The 23,957-nt window shown below is 41.1% G+C and overlaps 1 protein-coding gene and 1 long non-coding RNA gene across 2 annotated transcripts in view; one reads left to right on the top strand and one right to left on the bottom strand.

Annotated features, from left to right (window-relative positions):
- ghra (growth hormone receptor a) overlaps positions 1-23,934 on the top strand; it is a 40,642-nt gene extending 16,708 nt beyond the window's left edge. The window contains 7 exon segments of the mRNA XM_048235874.1: positions 4,239-4,374; positions 5,812-5,984; positions 9,627-9,805; positions 13,684-13,834; positions 17,579-17,669; positions 19,443-19,512; positions 19,955-23,934. Of these exon segments, the coding sequence (XP_048091831.1) occupies positions 4,239-4,374; positions 5,812-5,984; positions 9,627-9,805; positions 13,684-13,834; positions 17,579-17,669; positions 19,443-19,512; positions 19,955-21,088 (1,934 nt within the window). The 3' untranslated portion in view covers positions 21,089-23,934.
- LOC125289174 lies at positions 14,659-16,145 on the bottom strand. Its single transcript, XR_007192592.1, has 4 exons — positions 16,083-16,145; positions 15,741-15,886; positions 14,984-15,114; positions 14,659-14,817 (listed from the first exon to the last, which is right to left on the bottom strand). It is a non-coding gene; the product is annotated as an uncharacterized LOC125289174 (long non-coding RNA).
- Positions 23,935-23,957: the final 23 nt, after the last annotated feature.

Raw genomic sequence — 23,957 nt, 5'->3', positions numbered from 1 at the left:
TCAGTTCACCTGTAACTAATGAGCTCAACTATAAAATACCAGAAAGTGGTAGACTGCTAAATTCATGCTTAGATCTGGCTAAACTCATGAATATACAGCTGCACTCTTGATAACCAACCCCTCTCTTAAGCTCGCTGACACAGCGGAGGAGTTTAGACAGGACGGATCTCAGATTGTCCACTCTAATAATCACTTGTTAAAGTCAGCCTGTGTATTATGGATATACCCTGGCAAGGCGAAACTGCAGGTCCCTATTGATCCAATACATCAAGTGCCAGTGCAGCATCATTATTCCTCCCTGCTGCCAAGCAACAAGATGATAAATGGGTCTCTCTCCCTCTCTCTCTCTCTCTCTCTCTCTCTCTACCTCTCTCTACGGCAACTTGGACTGAACAGGAACAATCCCCGACTGAGTCTGTGGGTTTTGCTGAAAGTGTGTACATGTTATGGGACTGCGTTTGCATTAGAAATGTGCCCAGACAGTGGGTTTGAGAAAGGAGCATTCACTTCTGAGTCACCGGCCAGCACTGACCATGTGGCCAAGCTCCCAAATGTCTCACGTGACGACCTGCATCTGCACATCTGTTGGCGCCCACAGGGCGGTCAGCCATTGGAGGCCGTGTCTGTCTGTGGGTGTGTCCAGCGAGACATAAACAGGGAACAGCTGCAGTGTGCTGTCAGCACAGTGTAGCTGGATTGCCTCCTCTGTTGTGCACGTGGTATGGCTTCAATACTAATGACTTCAGAAACACTCTGTGCTTTCAAAACTATTTCAATCATGCGTTTCTTTAGTGTGTTTTTGCCCACCCTCTTGACTCCTGACTTCACAGCTCTTATCATGAAAAGTACCGGTAGTTGGAATGCGCTTATTTACATCAAAACATTCAGTGGATGGATGGCATCACCTTAGTAATCTTACGTCTTACAGTTTTTTTCAACTGCTTACACACTAAATCTTTGCTTGTCACACAATTTTCTAAACATGTCCTCCAAACATCATAACCCGACACCAAATCTGCAAAACCATACACTAATTCTCAGTGTTTGACTCAGTTTTCAATGGACTAAAACACATTTTGCAAAACACCACACACAATTTTCTACCTAACACACAAAAATCTAACAGGAAGTAACTTGATTTCGTTCTTCAAACACAACCCATCAAAATGCCACACTAAATCACCAGTGCGTCACTCTTTCTCTTCACATGTGTAAACACTCTTTATTTTACTGAACACCATCCAATCATTGCCTTAGTATGGGTCTATGAATAGATATACACTCTATATAGGTATGGACCCTTTCAATCTGCTCCTAGAGGATTTCGGTTGAAATATTCAGAACCAATGCAGATACTTGAAAATTACAGTAATGGGACTTTAGCTTACAGTAATGTTCTACAAAAGTTGACTTTATGTAAAATTTGTCTTTTACTCTATTTTTGATTGTCCCCATGTTACAGTACCATTAGCTCAATACATTTGTCTGTGCCTCCAGAAATGCCTTAGGGCGCTTACTGTAGAATTGTTTGTTTCTGCAGTTGAAAGGGTCTATAGGCCTATGAATACATACTGTACACGAACCTTCCACACACACACACACACTTGTCTTTGGAAAAAACAAAATCAGTGTTTTCAAAACTCCATGTACATCTGGTGGTCACTGTATTCTTTTTGCTTTTTTTCTTGTTTGCTGTAAAATACTGTATCACATAACAACAAATTATTTGGGAAAAATCACTGTTTTTGGTTTCAATATTGCTTGCATTTTACTGTGTATTTCAACTTCTCTTTGTTGATACCATAACTTTCACTCTTGTATGGAAATATATATAGAAAGCATAAGACAGAAGAGCTTTAGGTTTTGAGCAACAGTGTGTACATGATGTATCCAAAATGTCATATTATGACAAAAGTGTTTGTAATGTGAGGCGAATGTTTGCTTTAAAGATGTGTTTTTGACATTTTGAATGTTGTGTGTCATTTTGCTGGAGATGTGAGGCATTTTGCAATTTGTGTGAGCAGTTGTGGGTTTTGTGTGTGGAGTTTTGAAAAATAGACACAGAGTTTTGAAAACGTGCGTAAACAATTGTAAAAAACTGTATTACATCTTATTCCAAACATATTTCGTAAACAATGTTTTAAATGCCTCTATCAGGGTTTTTATTTCTGTCAGGACTTTTCCTTTTGCTGTAGCACTGGTGGGGTATTTTTAATAGACCAGATACAGATGTGTTCAAGCCTATTTTCCCATCCTTCCCAAGTGGCCCTGAGTATTGTTTTATGGCCATGTGATATATCAGATTAAGTAAAAAAAATTAATCAGAAGGGGGTCATGAAGCCAACGCTGAGCATGTCGAGAAGGATTTCAAACATTCCTTGGGGTTGTGGAGGTGTGGGAGAGTAGTTATGAAAACATTCAAGTGAGAACAGGTAATGAGTCTGTGTGTCTGCGTAGGTCTTTCCCTGGAGTTTGTAGATGACCTTGCAAAGTCTGTGCGTCTGAGTGTGAGTGTGTGTTTGTGTGCCTTTGTGCATAACCGACAGTCAAACAGCATCTATACAGTATGTGTGTGTTTGTGTATGCATGTGTGTTTTTGTGAGTGTGTATGCGTGTGTGTGTGTGTGTGTGTGTGTGTGTGTGTGTGTGTGTTTGAGTGTGTGTATGTGTGTGTGTGTGTGTGGATGTGTGTGTGTGTGTGTGTGTGTGTGTATGGGTATTTGTGTGTGTGTGTGTGTGTGTGTGTGTGTGTGTGTGTGTGTGTTTGTGTGTGTGTATGTGTGTGTGTGTGTGTGGATGTGTGTGTGTGGTGTGTGTGTGTGGTATGAGTTTGTGTGTGTGTGTGTGAGAGAGAGTGTCTGTGTGTGTGTGTGTGTGCACGTGGAAACGCTGTGTGGGAGATGACAGGCCTTCACCTGCTCCCCATACTCTTTTGTCACAGATTGTTCCGGGCTCTGCAGCTCAGCAGTCGAGAGTGAATCCATCTTTCTGTCACGGAGCAGAGGCGAGCATAGCTTTTCCACTGCTGCAGACCTCCGTTTTAAAGGCTAATTGGATGTGTATATATTTTTTACGATCCTCTCCACTAGGCTGGAGTATATGTGGAACGTCAGCAATCAATTCGAAGGGTGCTTGTGTGTGTTTGTGTTTTTGTGTGTGTGTGTGTGTGTGTGTGTGTGTGTGTGTGTGAGAGTGAGTGAGTGAGTGAGTGAGTTTGTGTGTTTGTGTGTGTGTGTGTGTGTGTGTGTGTGTGTGTGTGTGTGTGTGTGTGTGTGTGTGTGCGTGTGTGTGAGTGTGCATCTATTTCTCTACGAAAGAGTGTGCATCTATTTCTTCACAAAAAAATAAAAGTGTGTGTGTGTGTGTGCGTCTATTTCTTCACGAAAAAATAAAACACCCCAATGCGTAGCGCACCTCTTCCTCTGTGAAATCTGTGCAGGCTGCAGCAGGAGTTTGGAGCTGGCTGTGGTGGTGATGGTGGTGGGTGTTTGTGATTTATCCCCTAGCCAGCAAGAGAGCGGTGGAGGCAGGAGGATGAAGGAGAAGGGGGTTTGGAGGTTGGGGTTGGTGGGGCGGGGGTGGCAGAATCAATCGCACTCGGGCTCTTATTTATGGTTGCGCAAAAAGCCAAGTGCTTGGGAAATGTTTGTGAGCCGGCCCAGAGCATCGGCAGGGTGAGGGTGAGGCAGAGCGGGAGGGAGAGGGAGAGGCATCCGCTCTGCCACGGGAGAGATGAACTGCCGCAAATATCTATAAATTCAGCTAAACCCTTTCGACCTTTCGACTCTGCAAAAAATAAAAATCCTCCTGCAACTGTTCTTCTATAAACTTTTGGAGCCTCGTATGAGGAGACCGAGGCTGTGTGACTGTAAAGCAATTCTCAAGGCTGTATATTCTGCTCAGAAAACAAATCAGAAATCCTTGACGGTCTCTGTCTTGGTACAAAGCAAGTCTTAGCTGAATGGCATACTTGGTTGCCCTTGATCAGTGCTTCAACTTCTCACAGTCTCGACGTAATTGTTTGTGGCTGTGTTTGGGTTTTGTTCATTGAGGCCAATCAATTTCCTGTTCTGTGGTTGCTATAGCAAATCTATTGCCACTGTTTACACATTATCATATCCTATCTAAAACGTTCTTACTTTAGCTTTAAGAGTCTGAGATATTCATATTCATATTGTTCTATCTCTTTATCTCTCTGACTGTTTCTTTCTCTGCCTGTCTCTCTCTGTTTCTCATAGCCTCCAAGCATGGACCCCATATAACTGACTGTCTATCCCGGGAGCAGGAGACTTTCAAGTGCTGGTGGTCAGCCGGAAGCTTCCAGAACCTCACAGAGCCTGGCGCCCTCAGGCTCTTCTACGCCATGCCAAAGCAGTAAGAAAACAAAAAAACACAACATCTGTAAAGACACTAATAGAAAGCCGGAAAAATCTGTCAAAAAGCAGGACAAGAAACGGCACAGAGTAGGAGAGTTTAACATCTGCCATTTTGAAACAAACAAGTCTCATTTTTTTTTGTTTTGCAGTCTGTTTTTTTTTTTATGCCACCACTATATGAAGCATTAGGCATTCGGTGGTCAACAGTGCTGATGGCACGTTGAGATGTGGGCGGAGGAGTAAGGTCTGTCCTGCTCTGCTCATAATTGCCAACAACTGGGGGGCTCTAGTGCTTAAGGAGCCCCTGGACAGATGTGCTGGCTCTCCTCTCGCTGCTTAATAAGCTGAGCTTATGCTCCCTGTCCTTCTCCACACCCGGGAGGAAATCTAATTACCAGCCTCGGATATCACACAGCGTGGAAAAACACCACTGTGTACATTTACTCAGCTATTAACCAACAGTGGGGGTGAAGCGTAGTGTCAGGTTTTGCTAGCTTCGTCGATAACCTGGTTTTAGTACTAGTAAATCGCTTTTAAGTTGAGTCTGTAAATGCCCATATGGAAAAACATAGGAATCACGTCTTGTAATGTACAATACCTGTATAGTAAATCTGCAGTAAAGAGATTGCATACATTTAGTGGGCGGTGGTCAGTCTTGGGTTTGGCCTGTGCCTTGGACAGATCCCTTTTTGCTAATTTATATAGTGTGCTTGCCCTCTCCTCTCTTTCTCTCTCTTTCTCTCTGCACGATTTAGAGTAAATATTTAATTGTGATTTTTAAGACAGATATTGCGATTGAGATTTGACTTGTGATATAATTTTTGAAAGTCAAGCTTCAGTTCAATATTCCAAATTTCACTTTAACTTGAGCCATTTCTGATTGGTGCATAAGAAGCACAGCACGTCAGTTATGTGGACATCACTGTATGCCAACCATTGAGGATGACATGAATATAAAAACCATGTAACAAGATAAACCATTGGGGCAGAGTTGCAAGCTGCATGATTAATTGCAGTTAATAGCTAATTGTATTAGTTCAAAATGCGATTTTTGTTAAACATCAATGCATTGTGCAGCCCTACTTTCTGCCTCTCTGTCTCTCTCTGCACAGCATTCTGATGTAGTGTTTGGCCTTAAGACTTTTGATTTCGAAATAGTGTTGCAGGATTTGGATGTAGTGTTCGGGATACACAGAGCTTACAGCTAAATTGATTCCATATACGCCTAAGCTGACTGAGAACCACAATGATTACAGTATGGACCCTTTCAAGAGAGTTCCATTATCAGCATCATAGTTGGCCCCACAAGACTTCCTTTTTAACATTCCATATGTTATCTTAATGCAGAGGAAGTACAGTAGATTGGGGCCCAAATAGAACGTTCAAGCATTGTTTTTGTTTTTATTGTTGAAAGGGTCTATATCCATGTTCCCAGGTCGTCTAAAGAGCCTGAGTGGAGGGAGTGTCCGCAGTATTCTTCCACCCGGCCGAATGAGTGCCTCTTCCCCAAGAACTACACCCATATCTGGGTGGCCTACTACGTGGAGCTGCGCTCCGTGGAGCAGAACATCACCTACGACCAAATACACTTCACGGTCGAAACCATCGGTAGGTCTGACTACTAACTGTCCACTCTATGTTTTTGTCAAATCAACACATTTTTATCACCTGAGAAATCAAATCAAATCAAATGTTTATTTGTCACATACATTATACAGGTAGCCTATAAATGCAGTGAAATGCTTGTTCCACTGACTCCAAGACTGTGCAAAGGATATATGTATAGAAAAGGAAGAAGAACAAAGAGAGAAAGTCCAAAGTGCAAAGTGTTTAGGCTGCTGTACTGTATGCTGGTGCTCCTGCTACAATCCTCATTTAGAATCCTGATGGCCTGGGGGTAAAAACTTTTCCGCATTCTCTCCGTGTTGGACTTCAGGCAGCGGTAACGTTTCCCAGACCGTAGGATAGTGAAGAGGCAGTTGTTGGGGTGACTGGGATCCCTGATAATTTTCCTTGTTCTCGACTGACATCTCCTTAGGTAAATTTCCTGTAGGTTGGGTAGGGCACTACTGGTGGTACGTTCAGCTGATCTTACTACTCTCTTCAGAGCTTTACGGTCTAGCTCAGTGCTATTTCCATACCAAGCTGTTATACTGCCAGTGATAACACTTTCAATGGTGGTTCTGTAATTGGATCAGAATTAGTAACATCTATCTTACATGTCCATAGATATGTAAAAATATGTTAGATAATATAATTTTGGACATACTGGTAATATTATATAATTGATAAAATAGTGTCATGTTAAATAATGTAACAATTTATTTCATAGAACGATGGTTATTTCATTCTGGATTTTCAGTCAAATTTTTCTCAAAGTCAGATAGACCTTGTTCAGTCTTGGGTGATGAAATGGAAAAACTAAAAGCTATCTCTGCTGAAGTACTGTAGCTTCCATGTGCTGAGGTCGCAGGTAGCAGCAGATGTGGTTCACTGGTGCACATAAAGTTTACAGTTTTTTTCAATCGCTAACAAGCGCTTACCCATACTTCAGATACTTTTTCTAAACTCTTAACACAGACTCACACCTACAAAACACAACTGGCCAAATGGATAATTTTCTTCTCAAAAACACATTTTGTTAAATATACTACTAACACATCTTTCTCTGCACACACTAACTTTACCAAAACACTGGAAATCTGACTCAAAATGAAATTATTCTGTCAAAGAATAACACTTGTTTTCACTTCACAAGGTACATGCAGTCAATCAAAGTACAACAGGTTTCAAAATACTGGCTATTGTTGACATTACAAAAACTGCATCGACTTTTATGTTTCAGTTTTACAGGTATTTGCATGCAATTTTTACACTAAATGTCTTGGTTGGGCATTTTACAGGTATTTGCATGCAATTTTACAGGTATTTGCATGCAATTTTTACACTAAATGTCATGGTTGGGAACTGTATGTCCACATGTTATCTTCATATTCAAAAGCATTCCAGTAAAAAGCAAATCAGTTTTTTTTCCCTTTACTGTTTACTACAGTAGAAATACTGTTTACAGTATGATAGAACAGAAACAGTTTTGCAGTATTGCAATGCTTACAGTGAACAAAATATCCATGAAACACACAAGCATTCTGAACAAAAAAACAACAGCAAAAAGCCCAGATAAAAAGGGGAAAAAATCTCTGCGATCTTCAGGGTTACAGTAGGCCACATGTTTTCATCAACATCGCATTGATTACATGGTCAATGATAGTGGCACAAATTTCATCACTGACAACAGTTCTTGCAGCCAAATGGAATGCCACCACTACGCATTCTTACACCTTTACCTTGCCCTCGCCTTGGGCCTGCTCCTCTCACTGCTCCTGCACCTCTCACTGCATCTCTTACTGGGCCTGCTCTTCTCCCTGGGCCCCTTGCTCTTATTCTTCCTTGTCCAGACATTACAGTGTTTGTCTTTTTCTGTTTCTGTTTCTAAAAACATTACTCCTCAAAGTCCTCATTTTACTGTGTCAGTGTAATAGAAGAAAATAACCCCTGCCACTGAGTCTAAGCCAGACTGGAATCAGCTGTGGTTTGCCCAATTTACCCAACATAAATCAGTTGTGTGTAAATTATTGAATTGTTTGTTTATTATCAGCTGAGATATATTGTTTTTGAACTGATATCATTGCAGAAGCAGAGGTTTTTATACTGTATCTAAGGTTTGGAATATTGTTTTTACTATTGTGGGATGTTGTGTGTTAACATTCGTAAATACTGCAAAAACAATCCATAGTTTTGTTTTATCTTATGTAACATGCTAAGAGAAGTATGAGACAGGTACCAATGTGTCTATAGAATTATCAGCTATGGACAATTGGTAATGGCAGTGCAGTCAGATTTCACAGAGATGAACAATGACAGCCTTGCGTAGGAGATCAAAATGGGGTGGGGGGGTAGTGGAGTGAGAGTGGGAGCAGCTTTCATTGGTATTTTAGAGCTAAAGAGTACATTGTCTGTTTGGGTGATGAACAAATAAAAAGATCCCAAAAGGCTTGACGAATGTGCATTACTGTCAATTACTGTAGCACAGAAGTTCTTTTGTTTCAAACCGTAACACTACAGACACACACACACACGCACACACACACACACACACACACACACACACACAGTAGTGAGTGAATAAGACATTGCATTTATAATGCATTTGTACATCCTGAAAGGATTTGTCAGTGTCAGCTGATAGCTCCTAAAGACATTTTGGCTAATGACATGAGATACCCAGGGCCCGATTGATGAGCCTGAACGATTTCATTTCCTCACATTAACCTCATTGAACCACTTAACGTGTGGAATGAATGTAGCAGTTGTTCAGCTCTGTGAAGTTAAGCCACCGTAATCATTAAGACCAACTTTTCCGAAGACATTGCAAAGAGCACTTGTGTTTGGGCTTTTAAGTGTGTTTTAGGAGTCTAAATTGATTATAAATGTTTGTGAAGGAGTATCATAACTATGGTTGAGATTAAGATCTTAAAACCATGTCAACAAAGGTGGCTCTTTAATTTCATGGTCAGGCTGAAAGGGTGTTGCCCCAGAGGCCACCCTAATTCAAGGGTGAGCGGGTTGGCCTTAGCTTCTCACAGCAACGAAGAGGAATGACTGACTCTTCTATATTTGTGTTACATGTTCTTTTCTATATTTCTGATACGTTGCTGATTGGACCATAAACGGCCACAGCAACGAAGAGGAATGACTGATTCTTCTCCATTATTGTGTTACATGTTCCAAATGTACGGCACTTTGAGCTGCATTCTGTGTATGAAAGGTGCTATGCAAATAAAGCTTATTAACAAGTGCTTCATTGCTAACACCATGACATTCAGTATCAGTATTCACTGTAGCTACCAGGCAGCTCTAGCTGTTGGCTGCAGCAACTCAAGCTAGGTAGAGCCGATTGTTATGACCACCGCTATGAAACTTGGTGGGCATGTAGCCCCACTAGACTTTTACACACTTTCTTTACTGCATTTTACTGCACTGAATCTGGCTCCAATTTAGGAATATGGCAGCTCTTTTGCAGATCTATTGCAGACTTAATATTAACCATATTAAATGGTAGATTCTTGTTTAAAAACTATTTACAGTACAACCAATTAAGCCATGATAATCCTCACTTATTAGCAATTTGTAAAGTGCTACTATTATCTCTCTCTCTCAGTCAGTCTCTCTCCCTTTCCTCCTTTCCTCCAGTGAAACCGGACGCCCCTGTCCATCTGAACTGGACCCTGCTAAACGTCAGTCGCTCAGGGCTCCACTTTGACATCATGGTGCATTGGGAGCCGCCACCCTCGGCGGCCATCGATGTGGGCTGGATGACCCTGGTCTACCAGGTCCAGTACCGTCAGGTCAACGCATCGCACTGGGAAACGGTGAGTCTGAAATTCAGACACCTCCACTGTCTAGGCTACACCCACGCTTTGACAAGAAAAAGGAACCTACACACACAAGGGTTTTTTTTTTTTTTTTTTTTGAGGAGCGTGGGCTCGGCAACCTAAAAGAGTTTTTTTTTCCTTATTCATTGTCCTTCACACATGGCCGGATCTAAAATAGGGCTGGGAGGGGCAATGCCCCCCCAAATATTTCTTCTGCCCCACCTAATTGGTCAATTTTAATTGACAGCTATTGAATCTGCCAATCACACCTTTCTAATTTGTCCCGTCTGAATTTCGAGGGTGCTGATTTGCTGGTTGGATAGTATAAACATCGGAGCAGCAGCGTCCCCTTACCATTCCACACTGTGTACATCACTTGCTGTTTCATACCTTAGTAGAGAGGGCTTAGCTATATTTCCATAAAGGTTATAGGCTACTAGATTTAATATAGATTATTGCTGGTTTAAATAAAAACCTTTAACTGTAGTGTTAGTGTTTGTATTATTCTCGTTTTGTATATGGCTTGCTTTTTAGCTAATATGCACGTTAGCTTTCTAAGGTGATCTAGCCAGTTAGTTTGTTAACATCATTCCTTAACTGTGTTATAAGCAGGGTGGGAATTTTACGGTGGCCACGTCGTTGCCCCTTGCGTTGGCCGCGTCCCTTTGAAAATCGGAGGTTCACAGGCCACTGAGGCCTTGGTGCCCCTTTCTTTCTATATTCTGCCTTGCATCTGACTAGCGATTTTTATTTAGCCTATGGCCTGTCAAATTAAGCTTAGCATTCACAACGCAAATTAATTTAGCCTATACGCAGTGGAGAATGTGACAGTGCACGGCAAGAAAGAAAGTGCGTCCAAATCCACCCTTTGCTGAACTAGCCTACTCCCGATAGCCTACTCTTCACACAGATATTACATGCATCACATCACACGAAAGAGCTTTTTCTCAGCTTTTAAACGATGTTAGCCGCAAGTTGTTGTGGTAAACGGTTCGTGAGAAAAGTAACTTTAATTTATTCATGTTACATTCTGCGCCCATCTCCTATGGCTATTCAGCCGTCGGTCTCGGTGGAATACTTCACAAATTTTTCCCGAACACATGACAAACTATATATCAGAAGAAACAGCAGACCTTACCGAATACAAAGGTGTAAAGCATTCCCCTGTAAAGTTAGCCATTCCAACTTTGGGCTTCAGGTTTCACAGTGTGTTTAATTGTTCAATACATAATTTCATAACAGGGCAAATACAAAATAAATGTTACAAATATCGCCTAGATATCTGTAAATATTAAAATCAGCTGACTAAGAGTTTGTCAAAGTAGCCTTAATGATCACAAAATGCTAAGCATGCATGTAGACTATTCGAGTTTCTTAAAGCTGAAATGTGCTTAAATTGTACATGATTTCATAACAGGCCACATAGAAAATAAATGTTAAATATAGCCTATATCTGTAAATATTAAAATCAGTTATATGATTAACAGTTATGTAATATGTCATGTTTGCTATTAAATAAGGGTTTTAAGGTAAAAAGTAAGACATTTGTAGAAACTGAGCGGTTTTGTTGCGTAGTGTAAATGTTGTGTGTGTGTGGGTGGGGTATCTATATGTGTGGGGGGCAGGTATTCATTGTGCCCACCCCAAATTTCTATTTGCCCCCCCAATCTGAGCAGCCTAGATCCGGGTCTGCCTTCACATCAAGGCTGTAAAGTTTGTGTAATATGCAAACCCCACTCAGTATCTTAGCTGTGTTTTTTGTGCCATGACCATCGATGACACCAGTGGCGCAAAAAGTGGGTATGCGCTATACGTGGCACATAGGGGCGCAGAACCATCGGGGCGACAAATCGATGGTAAAAATAATCATAATAATATATTTGATATATTCTATATGTAGCTACTGTTGTATGTTTCTAAATCATTTCTGCATTTCCTCAATGTTAAATAACATTTTAGAGCACTAACAGGCTAGAGTAGGCGCCCTATCTCATAAGATTCTATCATAGAATTTTGACATAGAAGAGGGAGTGGGGCGCCATGAGCGCTGAGTGAGCAGGTACGAGTAGTGAGTTTTCAACTGTGGAAAAAGATGGATAAAGCAAAAAAGCTGTCGGGGGCTAAAAATAGAAAAAGAAAGGGAAAATGAGATGGCATGTCAAGGGATGCGACAGTAGTTAAACTAGATGTACCGCAGAGCGGTACAAAATATGACCGCCGCCCAGTCCAGCACATTTTTCCCCCAAAAATAAATCACGCTAAAAGGCCTATATGATTCTAACTGTCTCACTAAATTGCATTATCCACACTCAATTGTCACTGGTATCTGCTAGACAACAAGTACCAAAACATGATTAGTTCATAGATTTCACATGTAAAATTCATTTTATACAACCCCACCCCCCATCTTGCCTGTTCATAATTCTGAGAAATGCTTTAGGTCACAGATACCTGCGATTACAACACCTCATTTTTACTTGTTTGTGTTTAACTAGGTGGCGCTATACATGAAATGAGTGGTTATGGAATGGGTTGACATGGCCCCTTGAGATCAACAAAAAAAAAGGTCCTCCTAAACCTTACGGTTCTCGAGATATTCACAGAAAACTGTGTCTGCCCTACCCTCCTTTCCGGGGGTGCAGTCCAGCGGGGGGGCTACAGATCAAAACGAAAAACGATGGTTCCATGCTATCCATATGGGGTTACATGCCCACCAAGTTTGGTCTACCCCGGTCTTTCAGTGTCCCGGGAATCATTGACGGAAATTTGGGCATGCGAAAAAGAAAAAAAAAAAAAAATCTGACTAAACCTTCGCTGCGCGGCGGTCATAACTAGGTGGCTACCATGCTCATACTGCACTTTTAATGGCAAACTGCAAACAGAAATGTCTCACTAGCAACAACTCATTACATGTTTCCATTTCCTAACAATGAAGACAACTTGTAATAACTTAATATTGTGCTGTCAATGTGGCGCAAACAAAGGCTAGAGTTGGATCAGCCTTATCCTTTGTGAGCAACAGCTGGCAAAATGACGTTATGAGAACCGTTTAGACTCTCTTAAAGTGACAATGCGACAATGCATGTAACAATACTTCAATGACAATGTGACAATGCATTTAACAATACTTCAAGTTGAAATTGGCAGAATTTCTTAAAAAATAATAATATGTAATAAATTATTGGCCTTTTGTTTTACTTTAGTTGTTTGTGTTTTTTTTTTTTTTTTTTTGGGGGGCACCAATTTGTTGTTGCATACCCTTCAAAAAATGGGTAGCTGCTCCCCTGGATGACACGTCAGCATGTCTCAAGATGTTTACTGGGGTCAGATGATACCTTGACCTTTCTCGTGGCAATAAATAAATCTTGTTCAGCAAGTCACAGCAGCGCACAGCGGTTCCAATGGAAATGTATTTAGTATGTGCTGTGTTTTTTAGGCTTTAAAATAGCATTCTAATATCTGCATAAATTCTATGACTCGTTTGTTTTCTGTATAAATACCCATTCATTGGCTTTGACCAGTCAGCTTTTTGACACATAGTATACATCTAGTTACAGGAGTATCGTTGATTAAATCAGTTAAAAGGTATAATCCTTCATTCATAGACGGTCCTCCTGACTGTGAGTCACATAACTCTAACAATTACCAGTAAATCAACACGTTGCTTGAGTAGTATAGAAGGGACAGGTGTGATGTGATTGGCCATTGAGGCCAAATATGAATGTTCTGCTGGAACCACAGACTATGCCTGTAGCTGTGGCAATTGTGACAAATAAGCGATTGTAAATGGGCTTTGTCTTTGTTTATTGTTAATGTCTTACTTGTGTGCTTACATCTTGTCTTGTCTTGTCTTGTCTTGTGTTGTGTCCACTCAGCTCGACCAGGAGAGTGGCACCCACCAGACTATCTACGCCTTACAAACCGACAAGACGTATGAAGTGCGCGTGCGCTGCAAAATGCGGACCTATGCATTCGGGGAGTACAGTGACATCATAACGGTGCACGTCGATGAGATACCTAGTAAAGGTAAAGGCTGGAGTCACCAGTAGTCATCCTGTGCCATCACTATTGCCCTTAGAGCAAGCTAACACACTGCTTTTTGAATTTGTATTTGTTTGTCATATGCTGTTTGCAAGATGTTTTTTAATATAATCTTTATATTAGCCACTCAAACAGCTGTGTTTTCATTGCATGCAAACAACCATGTGGTAATTTTTTATCTGTCATGTGTACTCCAATTAATGAAGTTAAGTATGTGTCTACAAAGAAGGCCCTGTTCCCCCAAGCCATAAACTAGGGAGAAATGCTCCTAGGGCAGACGAGTATCTCAGGAAAAGGAAAATATAACATTTAACTGTGGTCAGCAAGGTTAGTTACTACACTGTAAAAAATGACACAGTAGGAATGCATGAAAAAAATGAGGCAACTTATTACACGTGAAAATATTAGGGAAAAATATAACCCTATTATTTTTAAGAATATAGATTTTAACAAATCATGGAAATTTACTTAAATTATTCATGTATACAAAAACAAATTGTGTAAAATATCTCAATGCAATTAAGCATATTCAAAATAAATCAAGGAAATTTCCCTGATTTTTTTCTGGTTAATATCGCATGATAAAATCACGTGTAATATAGTTGCCTCACTTATTTTGAGCAGTTATGCATGTTTTAAATAAGTCTATTACTATACATTTTAAAGGATGTGGTGTATATACACAATTAGAGAGTCAGTATTTCATTTAACAGCATTTATTCAGTGTAAATTAAACCTGGCGTTGAGAAAAAAAAAATAACAATAGCTTGGGCATTTAAAAAAACATTTAAAAATATTCAGGCGACTGACAGAGATATAACAAACATATCATCTTCATCAACATCTACACAAAATCCTCCAACTCTCCGCAAAAATGCAAGCCAAACTGAGTAATCCTGGGACAAAGGGGCCTTGGTCAGACAGGTAACCAAGGACCCAATGCTGACTATGAATGAGATCCAGAGTTCCTTTAAGAAGATGAGAGAAGTGTAAAGAAGGACAAACATCAGTTCAAAATTGTTTTTACACAACAATTCTACTACCAAATTTAGGTTTTTCTTGTCACGCTGCAGGCAAGTTGTGTGCACAATAATGCTTCTACTTTGTTTTTTCACATTACAAAACAAAACATACCCATGCATTTCAACAATGTGGCTGACCAGGATATGATGCCGTCTTGTGCAGTGTGTCAAGGTGCTCAATCTCTTATACTCCTCCATTGTTTCCTCTCCTCCTGAACTCTTCTCCAGAACCTCCTGGACCATCTATGGGTAAAAGAGAAACAATAACGGTGATACACTTGTAAAGAGAAAACTTACCTGCACCCTCTAAAAACACAGGAAATGTATTAAAGTGTAACTCAAGAGCACAAACAACCTAGGGTATATTTATGGTAGTGTGGTAGCAAAATTGTGTTAATTGGTGGAGTTTTGAGCAAGACTGCAACACAGACAGCAGCATAGGCTACAGTGAAAGTTAAGGGGGCAGCAAAAAAAAAAAAAAAACAAACACTATTTTAAACCACTGGCAGTGCTCAAAATATGATTACACTTGGTAGTGTGGTGAGGGTCTCTACAGACAAACTAAAGTGTTATAAACTTTTGAAAGTGTACAGGAGATTATAACAAGACCTGTATCTGAAGGAAGAAAATTGCCTAAATTAGGTGTTCCGTTAGCCAAATGGCCGGTGGCGTTCGATCTTGCAGCACTGGATCTGCAAGCAGATCTGGCTGAATCTAAAAACATGCCTTACGTTCAGCCAGATCTGTGTAGTGCTGCAAGATTGAACGTGCCCGTTGATTTGACACTACCGGAACACGAAGCCAGGCTTCCGCATTTGGAGGACAGACAAGGATTTTTTCCTAGTGAGATTTTAATTTTAAATGCTCACCCATTTGGCCTTTTCTGCTGCATCCCCTATGGCAGAGGTGTTCTCTCCTGCACCAGGAGATTGATGCCCCTTGTTTGAAGAGGACCTCTCCGTATCACTTCAGAAAAGTGAAGAATTTAGAGTAGAAGAACCTGCTGGCACAAATTCTGCAAAAACACAAAATTGGAATCTTAAAGGGTTGCTTTAAGAATTTAAGAAATTCAGTTTCCAATTTTAGTTCATTTAATTCAACTAAAGGGTAACAAAATCTTTTTTACCTTACCCACTGGCCAAGTGATCTGATATCAGATGCATGCAAACATGGATTTTAAATTTATTAGCTAAGCTCACATAAAACCTTACCTTCTTCAATGAAACTTTCATAAGAAAAACCAGGCTGCAGTTTGAGGTACTTTTTAGTCCACGGTACTGGACCTTGATGAGCATTTTGCCAACCCTGTTAAAACAAACAAAATCCATAATTATATAAACACAAGAACCACAATTGACTATCAGCAGTATATCAACTAACTTAACTAGCAAAGGACTTCCAAAATTCATCCTGACATCATTTACCATGTAGGCTACCAAATGTTTTAACGCAAACAAACAGAAGTGTTTGTGTTCAAATATGTTAACATAAAGCTAAATAACCCAAATAAAACCAACAGACACTTAACTAATATCAATACTATTACTGAGAATGGACAATGCACCTAACCTTAACCAACAACACTAACAGTTACCTTACACCGCGTGTATGCTACAAATGCCTAAAAGAATGCCCTGGTGGTCTCAGCTAGCGTTATTAGTCAGTCAACAGATCCCTTAGTGCCAGACAAGCATTTGACACCACACTAGATGCGGCTTAGAACAGTGGAGTCCTGGCTAACTAATGTTAACCAGCTACGTTAGCATGTTAGCTATTCCCTCAGTGGCTATTAAAATTCCAACCAACCATTTTCAAATTAGATTTACAAAAGATTAAGACATAAATTCGACTCAATAATATATTAATGTCAGTTTAGAGTGTCCCAAGTATTACAAATGATTATAAACTTGGCCATTTGAAATTGATAAGGTTATAATATAACCTACCGAAGTTAAAGGTTAGCTTGCTGGTTAGTTTACCAACCATCTGAGTAGCAGCTAGCTTCTCCAGCTAGCGTTAGCGACCTTGCTACTGTTAAGCTAACTTCACCAATATTTCCTAGTAGGTCAAACCGTTGGTATGAAAATATATACCTGTGATGTGACATTACTTAATTGTATATTTGTAGTAGGTTTCATGCTAGCTTTCACAAGTAGCAGGAACAAAATACTTTACCTTTTACTATTCCATGCTGAACTTCAATGCGTCCATCTTGAGGCATTCTTTTCAAAATCTCAACTGAAGGGCGTTTTTCAGATGTTCAAAATATTTGAGGAAAAGGCTGCACATTTATCAGCGAGAAATTGTGCAATTTCCCACAATTCTTTTAGGGAACATTTTCTCTGAATATATTTCTCGCAAAATGTAGTTGATTTATTTGGGGAAAACATAATAGTTATTTTTTAAAGGCTTGACTGCTTCAAGAAATGAAGTCATACTTGATTTTTTGTGTGTAATTTCCTTGGCACCAGGATTCATTTTTTACAGTGTAGCAGGGTGGTACAATTAGACTAAAAATAGCTGTATATGTCAATACATTTTGGTCTGCGTGTGTGTGTGTGTAAGAGAGAGAGAGAGAGAGAGAGGGGAGGGAGAGAGAGAGAGCAGGGGGGATGTGTCTGTTTGTCGGGTTGTGTGCATTAAAAGGGGTACTGGTTTGTCTGAAGTGCTTTAAGTGAGGCGATGCTGTACTGTGTGTTCTCTGCAGATGCATCCTTCCCCATGACACTGGTGATGGTGTTCGGCGTGGTCGGCATGGTGATCCTGCTCATGCTCATCGTCTTCACTCAGCAGCAAAGGTAACGGCACAGGAGAGGGGTGCTGAGGGTCGTGGAAAAAAAGGCTCGGCACATCATAGCGTAGAGAAATATATTTCTTCTCGAAAAAAAAAAATAGTTTCACCATTTTAATACAGAAAGGTGTATTGAAACAGCACTTGCTCTTACAGTGTTCCCATCCTCAGTACACTCCTCTGTGTTAATTAACTGCTACTCAAGTGAAGTAAATGAGTAGCTAGGACTCTAGAGCCTGAGAGCTCTCACAGACATCGGAACAGTGTTATATGCAAACATATGCAACAGTCTGTTGTGCTCTTTGACATCAAACAATAATGCCTCCACTTCATTTTAATTGACTCTGTGTTATCTGTCTAGATGGCCCTGTCTTGTTTCCTCCTCTTGGCTGAAAATGATATGCAGCAGTATATAATTTTATACAACAGTAAAATCCTTTCATTTAATTTCATTTCTGATTGGACAAGAGGCATTCCACGAGTGTGGATATTCTGTCAGAGCCCCACTTAGGATCTTCATTGCGTTCACATGTTCACACCTGCTTTATCTGTTGAGTTTTACAACACACTTCATTCTTGACATGGAGGAGAGAGAGAGAGCAGAATGGGAAGCAGCATTTTTTTTAAATGAGCATTTGACTCTTTTGAGTGAGGAGAAGTAGCAAATGGAGTAGAGGGAATGTGCAAATTAGCCATTTGTGTCAATTTGACTGCAGAGTGACAGTTTGCATTGGTTGGAAAGACAAATGAAAGAAATCAAAACAAGCTGCCCTCAGGTCAAAACTAATTAGTTGGTAATAACCAAAGATCTTAGGGTACTCTTGAATCTTTGGTAATAACCTAAATTGATGGGCCTGGTTAGAAAGCAGACCTTCTTAATTGGAATGAGAGTGGGTCTGGATAAGGCTCATGGACTCATGGACACATTCCAGCAGGGGAGTAACTAGTAGTGAAATTAAACTTAAATTAGTGCATTAAACTCTTACCAAATTGTTTCAGAAGTGCAGCAATCTTGTAAACAAAGGTTTTAAATGCAGTTGTTTACTCAGTTTCAAAGAAATACACGTCCATGCCAGATTAGCGATTGTATTTGCGTGCCCGTGTTTTAGAGACATTAGAAATGGCCGTCAATGGCCTCTTGGCCAAGCGGACTTGCAGAGCGAATCCCAAATTTGCTAATGGTTCATATGGGTATTCCCAGGTTATAAGTTGATGAGACTGATACCAAAAACAGAGGTTGAGTCCAGATTTATTTGTATTCCACCCATCCAGTAAAGGAACTATTGGCTATATGTACATAACACTTAACCCCCTCCCCCCCCCCCTATTGTTCACTGTTAATATAGACCCTTTCAACAATAAAAACAAAAACAATGCTTGAACGTTCTATTTGGGCCCCAATCTACTTCCTCTGCATTAAGATAACATATGGAATGTTAAAAAGGAAGTCTTGTGGGGTCAACTATGATGCTGATAATGGAACTCTCTTGAAAGGGTCCATAGTGAGTTACAGGGTGTCATTTGTTTGGCTTTTGAACTCAAATACAAATAACAGTTTTCCAAATCATGGATTAAAAGTCTACCTTTGACTGGACATACAGTATGTCTGTGCTACCTTTGACTGTGCTACCTTTGACTGGACATACAGTATGTCTGTGCTACCTTAGACTGGACATATAGTATGTCTGTGCTACCTTAGACTGGACATACAATATGTCTGTGTGATTGTATGCCTGCGGGGTCTGAAGAAAACTCACCTCACCTTTTTTCTGTGTCTCAGGTTAATGGTGATCTTGCTACCTCCTGTTCCAGTACCTAAAATTAAAGGCCTTGACTCTGACCTTTTGAAGGTACATTAGCTTATTTCTCTTATTTCTCTATCTTTTGTCTGCAGGCTCTATTGTAGATATGTGTTTGGATGAGGTAACTCTGTCAGTTATGCACCCATTATCTACACATACTGTATCAATTAGCTTCTAAATAAAACACATAGAGCAGAAAAGGTACAGCCAGTTCTTCAAATGTGGACTGTGATTTGAAAATGAATGTTTCTGTTCAGTTTGTGTTCGTATATCTGTATTAAGATGGAAATTATGCAGTGAAGTTGTAGTAAAATGACACTCTGAACCAGCATTTGGGAGCAGAAATGAATAAAGGAATGAATGCTTCTCTCCCATTGACCTTTCTCTCTCTCTCCCTCTCTCTGTCTCTCATCCCTCTTTTCATTCCAACCCTTTTCACAAACCTCCACGTCCACTTTCTGCCATCCATCATGGACACGTCTTGCTGCAGAAAGGCAAACTGGACGACCTCAACTCCATCATGAGCAGCCAGCACATGTACAAGTTCTACGACGAGCCGTGGGTGGAGTTCATCGAGCTGGACGTGGACGAGCCCAACGACAAGGCCAGCAACTCGGACACGCAGCACCTGCTGGGCGGTCACGCTGGCCACGGCGGCTGCCTGGGCTCGTCGCACACGCTCAGCCTCAAGGACGACGACTCGGGCCGAGCCAGCTGCTACGACCCTGAGCTGCCCGATGGACGCCGAGGCCGTGCTGATGGCCGCCCTGCTCCCCCGAACTGACCCGACCAAGGCCAGGGAGGGTAGCTGCGGCGGAGGAGACGATCGGTTCAGGTGATGACCAGTTCGGGTTCCCCCACCCCCGGCGTCACGTCCGGCCCAGGTACCCCAGCCATGGGCAGTTTAGCCGGCTCCCAGCAGACCCACCAGCAATCCCAGGTCAGCTGCGGGCCGAACTGGGCCACCATGGACTTCTACGCCCAGGTCAGCGACGTGACCCCTGCGGGCGGCGTGGTGCTCTCACCGGGCTCGCTCCTGACGCAGAGCACGACGTCAGAGAAGGAGGAGGAGAAGAAGAATAGCCAGGACGAGAAGGCCAATGAGAAAGGGCAGGCCGGGGAGAGGATCGAAGAGGGCGAGGAGAAAACGATGACCAAGAAGAGGAAGGACGAGGAGGACGTGCTCAAGTTCCAGCTGCTGGTGGTCAACCCAGAGGGCGGTTACGCCACAGAGTGCGTCGCCTGGCAGGTCAGTGGTGAAGCCCCGCCAGGGATGACGCCTGGCTCCTACACGGTCACACCACACCCTCCACCACCCCCTGCTCCTCTGGACAAGGAACCGGCCGGAGGGCCTCAGAGGGACCCGACCACGTGTCCGGCCTCTCCATCCACCCCCGGGGACTACCAGAGCCCCTACCTGCTCCCCGACACCAACCTAGCAGTGCTGACCATGGCCCCCTTGTCCGACTACACGGTGGTTCAGGACGTGGACTCCCAACACAGCCTGCTGCTCAACGCCTCCGAACCACAGCCCGCGCCGAACTCCGGCAAACACCTCCCCGCCATGCCGGTCATGCCCATGGGCTACCTGAGTCCAGACCTGCTGGGTAACCTCATGCCCTGAGCTCCTGGTGTGCGTGGGAAAGGGAGGGGAGGAAGCCACACACTGGGCCGCAGGCAGTCTCAATCTACCTTAATATTGCTTCAAACCAAAGTCGCAAAAGATCGGTGGGACAGTGACATGAAAGGTCTCGGAGAGTTGCGGGAATGTCATTTTGGAGCGAGTGCTGGAGGAAAGTACGGGATAGAGAGAGAGAGAGAGAGAGGTAGATGTTTTGTCTGGCTGAATGGGATATGGTGGTGCTCAAGTCATGGCTCATGTCGGTAAACATATTTGACTGTCAAATTTGATGCCTGGGAAAATCGACACCCCAGTTCCACTAAATCCAGAAAGTGCAAAGTGTGCGTGCAGACACAGTGTACACACCAACACAGGTACACATGGCAAAGTCCAGACGGACGGCAAACGTACAAATTGCCAAAGTGTCCTTTAGTAGACACAAAGGGCATCGATGGTTTGTCATTCAAAGAGATGGTGACACAGCCTCTCAATGAAAATTAGAAGATAAATGAGGATTTCATTCACATATCCAGTCCATCAATAGTAATAGATAGCAGAGTTTCAGTCTGCCTGGTAACAACATGGAGAATCTGACAACACTAGTTACGCCCATCATTATGGGATGGATCTGTGAAACTGGACTTCACAATAGAGAACATACAAACAAAAAACATGCCCCACACAGGACCTTATGCATAAATACATCAAGTGCCGATTGCACATTGGTGTTCCTCTCAGAAATAAAGGAATACAGCTATGGAGTTTGCAAAGAGGAAGCCAAAATGAACATGTTTTCTTAATTAAGCTAATGGTCTGGCAAGAAATTGATGGCTACATTGCTATTGAATGTCTGTTCCTTGTTACACTAATGTGCTATGAGGATTGAAAATGCAAATCATATTTTTCAACATGTGAAAAATGTTCATGTTCAGTATTACCATATAATGCATAAATGATTGTTTTTATATACCGAAACTTAGTGTCTTAATCGGAAGAGAATGTCATGGTAATGCTATGGCCTTTGTGCAAACTGACATTTGGGACTTTGTCACAGAGCAAGCACAAACATCATTTGTGTGGATGCACTTTTGAGCAAATGGCAGTAGTTAGTGTTTGAAAATACAAAAGAGCGATTAGTAGAGTTGCCCTTTGGTCAGATTTTAGGACTGTAAAACTAAAATGGTAAGAGTGACATTTTTATATATATATAAAAAAATGCAACTGTATCTGCTTTGCCCCCTTTTGTAGCATACAAAGCCAGTTTATCTGTGAACATACACATACTTATTCCAATTACACAGCTATGATTATTAGCATGTCCTGAAATGTTTTTTAAATGGGAAGTTTAGCATAAACCTACACTATACTTGTAAGGAAGATCTAACTGGAAGTTGTGCCAATGTGTTATGTTTTATATGATTTGTTTGACATTTATTTTCTACCTGTGTTTTATGAATATTATATTTTTCCCGCCATGCTAAGAGAGAGAGAGAGAGAGAGAGAGAGAGCTCTTTTAATGTGTCTTGCATCTGACACTTTGTCTTGTAACCGTATCTTCGATCCTGCACCTGGATTATTCTTGGATGTGCGTGATAAAACTGTGCTGTTGCATCTGACATAAAGCTACAATATGTGCACAAATACAAAGACCCAATGCATGCAATAAATGGAAAGATACAAATGCTATACATATGATCCGATCACAGTTACATGCAGCACTGTGTTTAGTGGTGTATTTGTACATGCAAACTAAAAATGGAGTTTAGGTTATAGTCTAAAAGTGAAACTTTCTTCTAAAAGGAAAACTGCTAGCAGATAGCTGAAAATGAAGAGGTTGTTTGTAGATATGAAGTTTGTACACACAAAAAATAAGCTAGCAAGAGTATAACAGTATTGGAAGTAAGTGAAGTAAGGTTAGGTACAATGTTTGTGGGTTTACATTCTATTATCTCCTGTATTCAAATATAGGCAGTACATGTAGAATTATTTTATGGCTGTAAATATACAACACAAGCATGATGAGCAATGTGCCATGCTATGTACTACATGCTAAACAAACTTGCCTTACTGGTGTACTTCAAGCCTGAAACGAACTGCTGCTTTTACTGCTGATCAAACCAGCATGTCAATGTCAAAACAGATGTCTTAATGAATCATTATTTCATGCGTAGCCGAGCACTATTTGCCTGGCTGTGCGTTTGATGTGTCTTTCTGTATACTTCTGCACTTCTGCTCATATCACTCTTGCCTGTGTTTATCGTCTCTGTTGTGTAGATGCCTTTACTGTACATAAAATATATGAAGGAAAAAAAAAAATATATATATATATATATCTATCTAAATGTCTAGAGGAAATAATAACATTTAGAATTAAGTCTTGTTTACATGTTAGAAGAGGATCAGATTTACTGGCCATGTGGAAGGGACACATGGGAATATAGTGATTGTATCCATATAGTGTAAACATCCGACCACTGCAGTCATGTATAAGAGTACACTACGATATTTTCTAAACAGCATTTTGGAGAGTCCTGAGTCATTTGTCATTTACGTGCCATTTACCTTTAAAGACTGTGACGCAGGAGCAGCTTTTAAAGCCTGAAACAAAATATATATTTGTAGCTTTCCTATCTTCAGTGTTTTACTCCTCTTTTTGATGCAAGAGTACCAGCGTCTGTGATATGTCACCTGTCATATTGAAGGAAGAATGTGCCAATGAAAAATGTAGTTATATAATGAATATATTTTACATCAGCAAATGGTCTGGAATAAACATGTTTAGAATAACCCTCCATGGTCATCACTTCTTCTTTCTGCTTAGGTTTTGTAAGATGTTTGTAAGTCACGAATCCTTCATACTAAATAAAATTTA

Source organism: Alosa alosa, chromosome 24, assembly GCF_017589495.1.
Source record: "Alosa alosa isolate M-15738 ecotype Scorff River chromosome 24, AALO_Geno_1.1, whole genome shotgun sequence".
Lineage (NCBI taxonomy): Eukaryota > Metazoa > Chordata > Actinopteri > Clupeiformes > Clupeidae > Alosa > Alosa alosa.
This window is presented reverse-complemented; position numbering and strand designations above follow the sequence as displayed.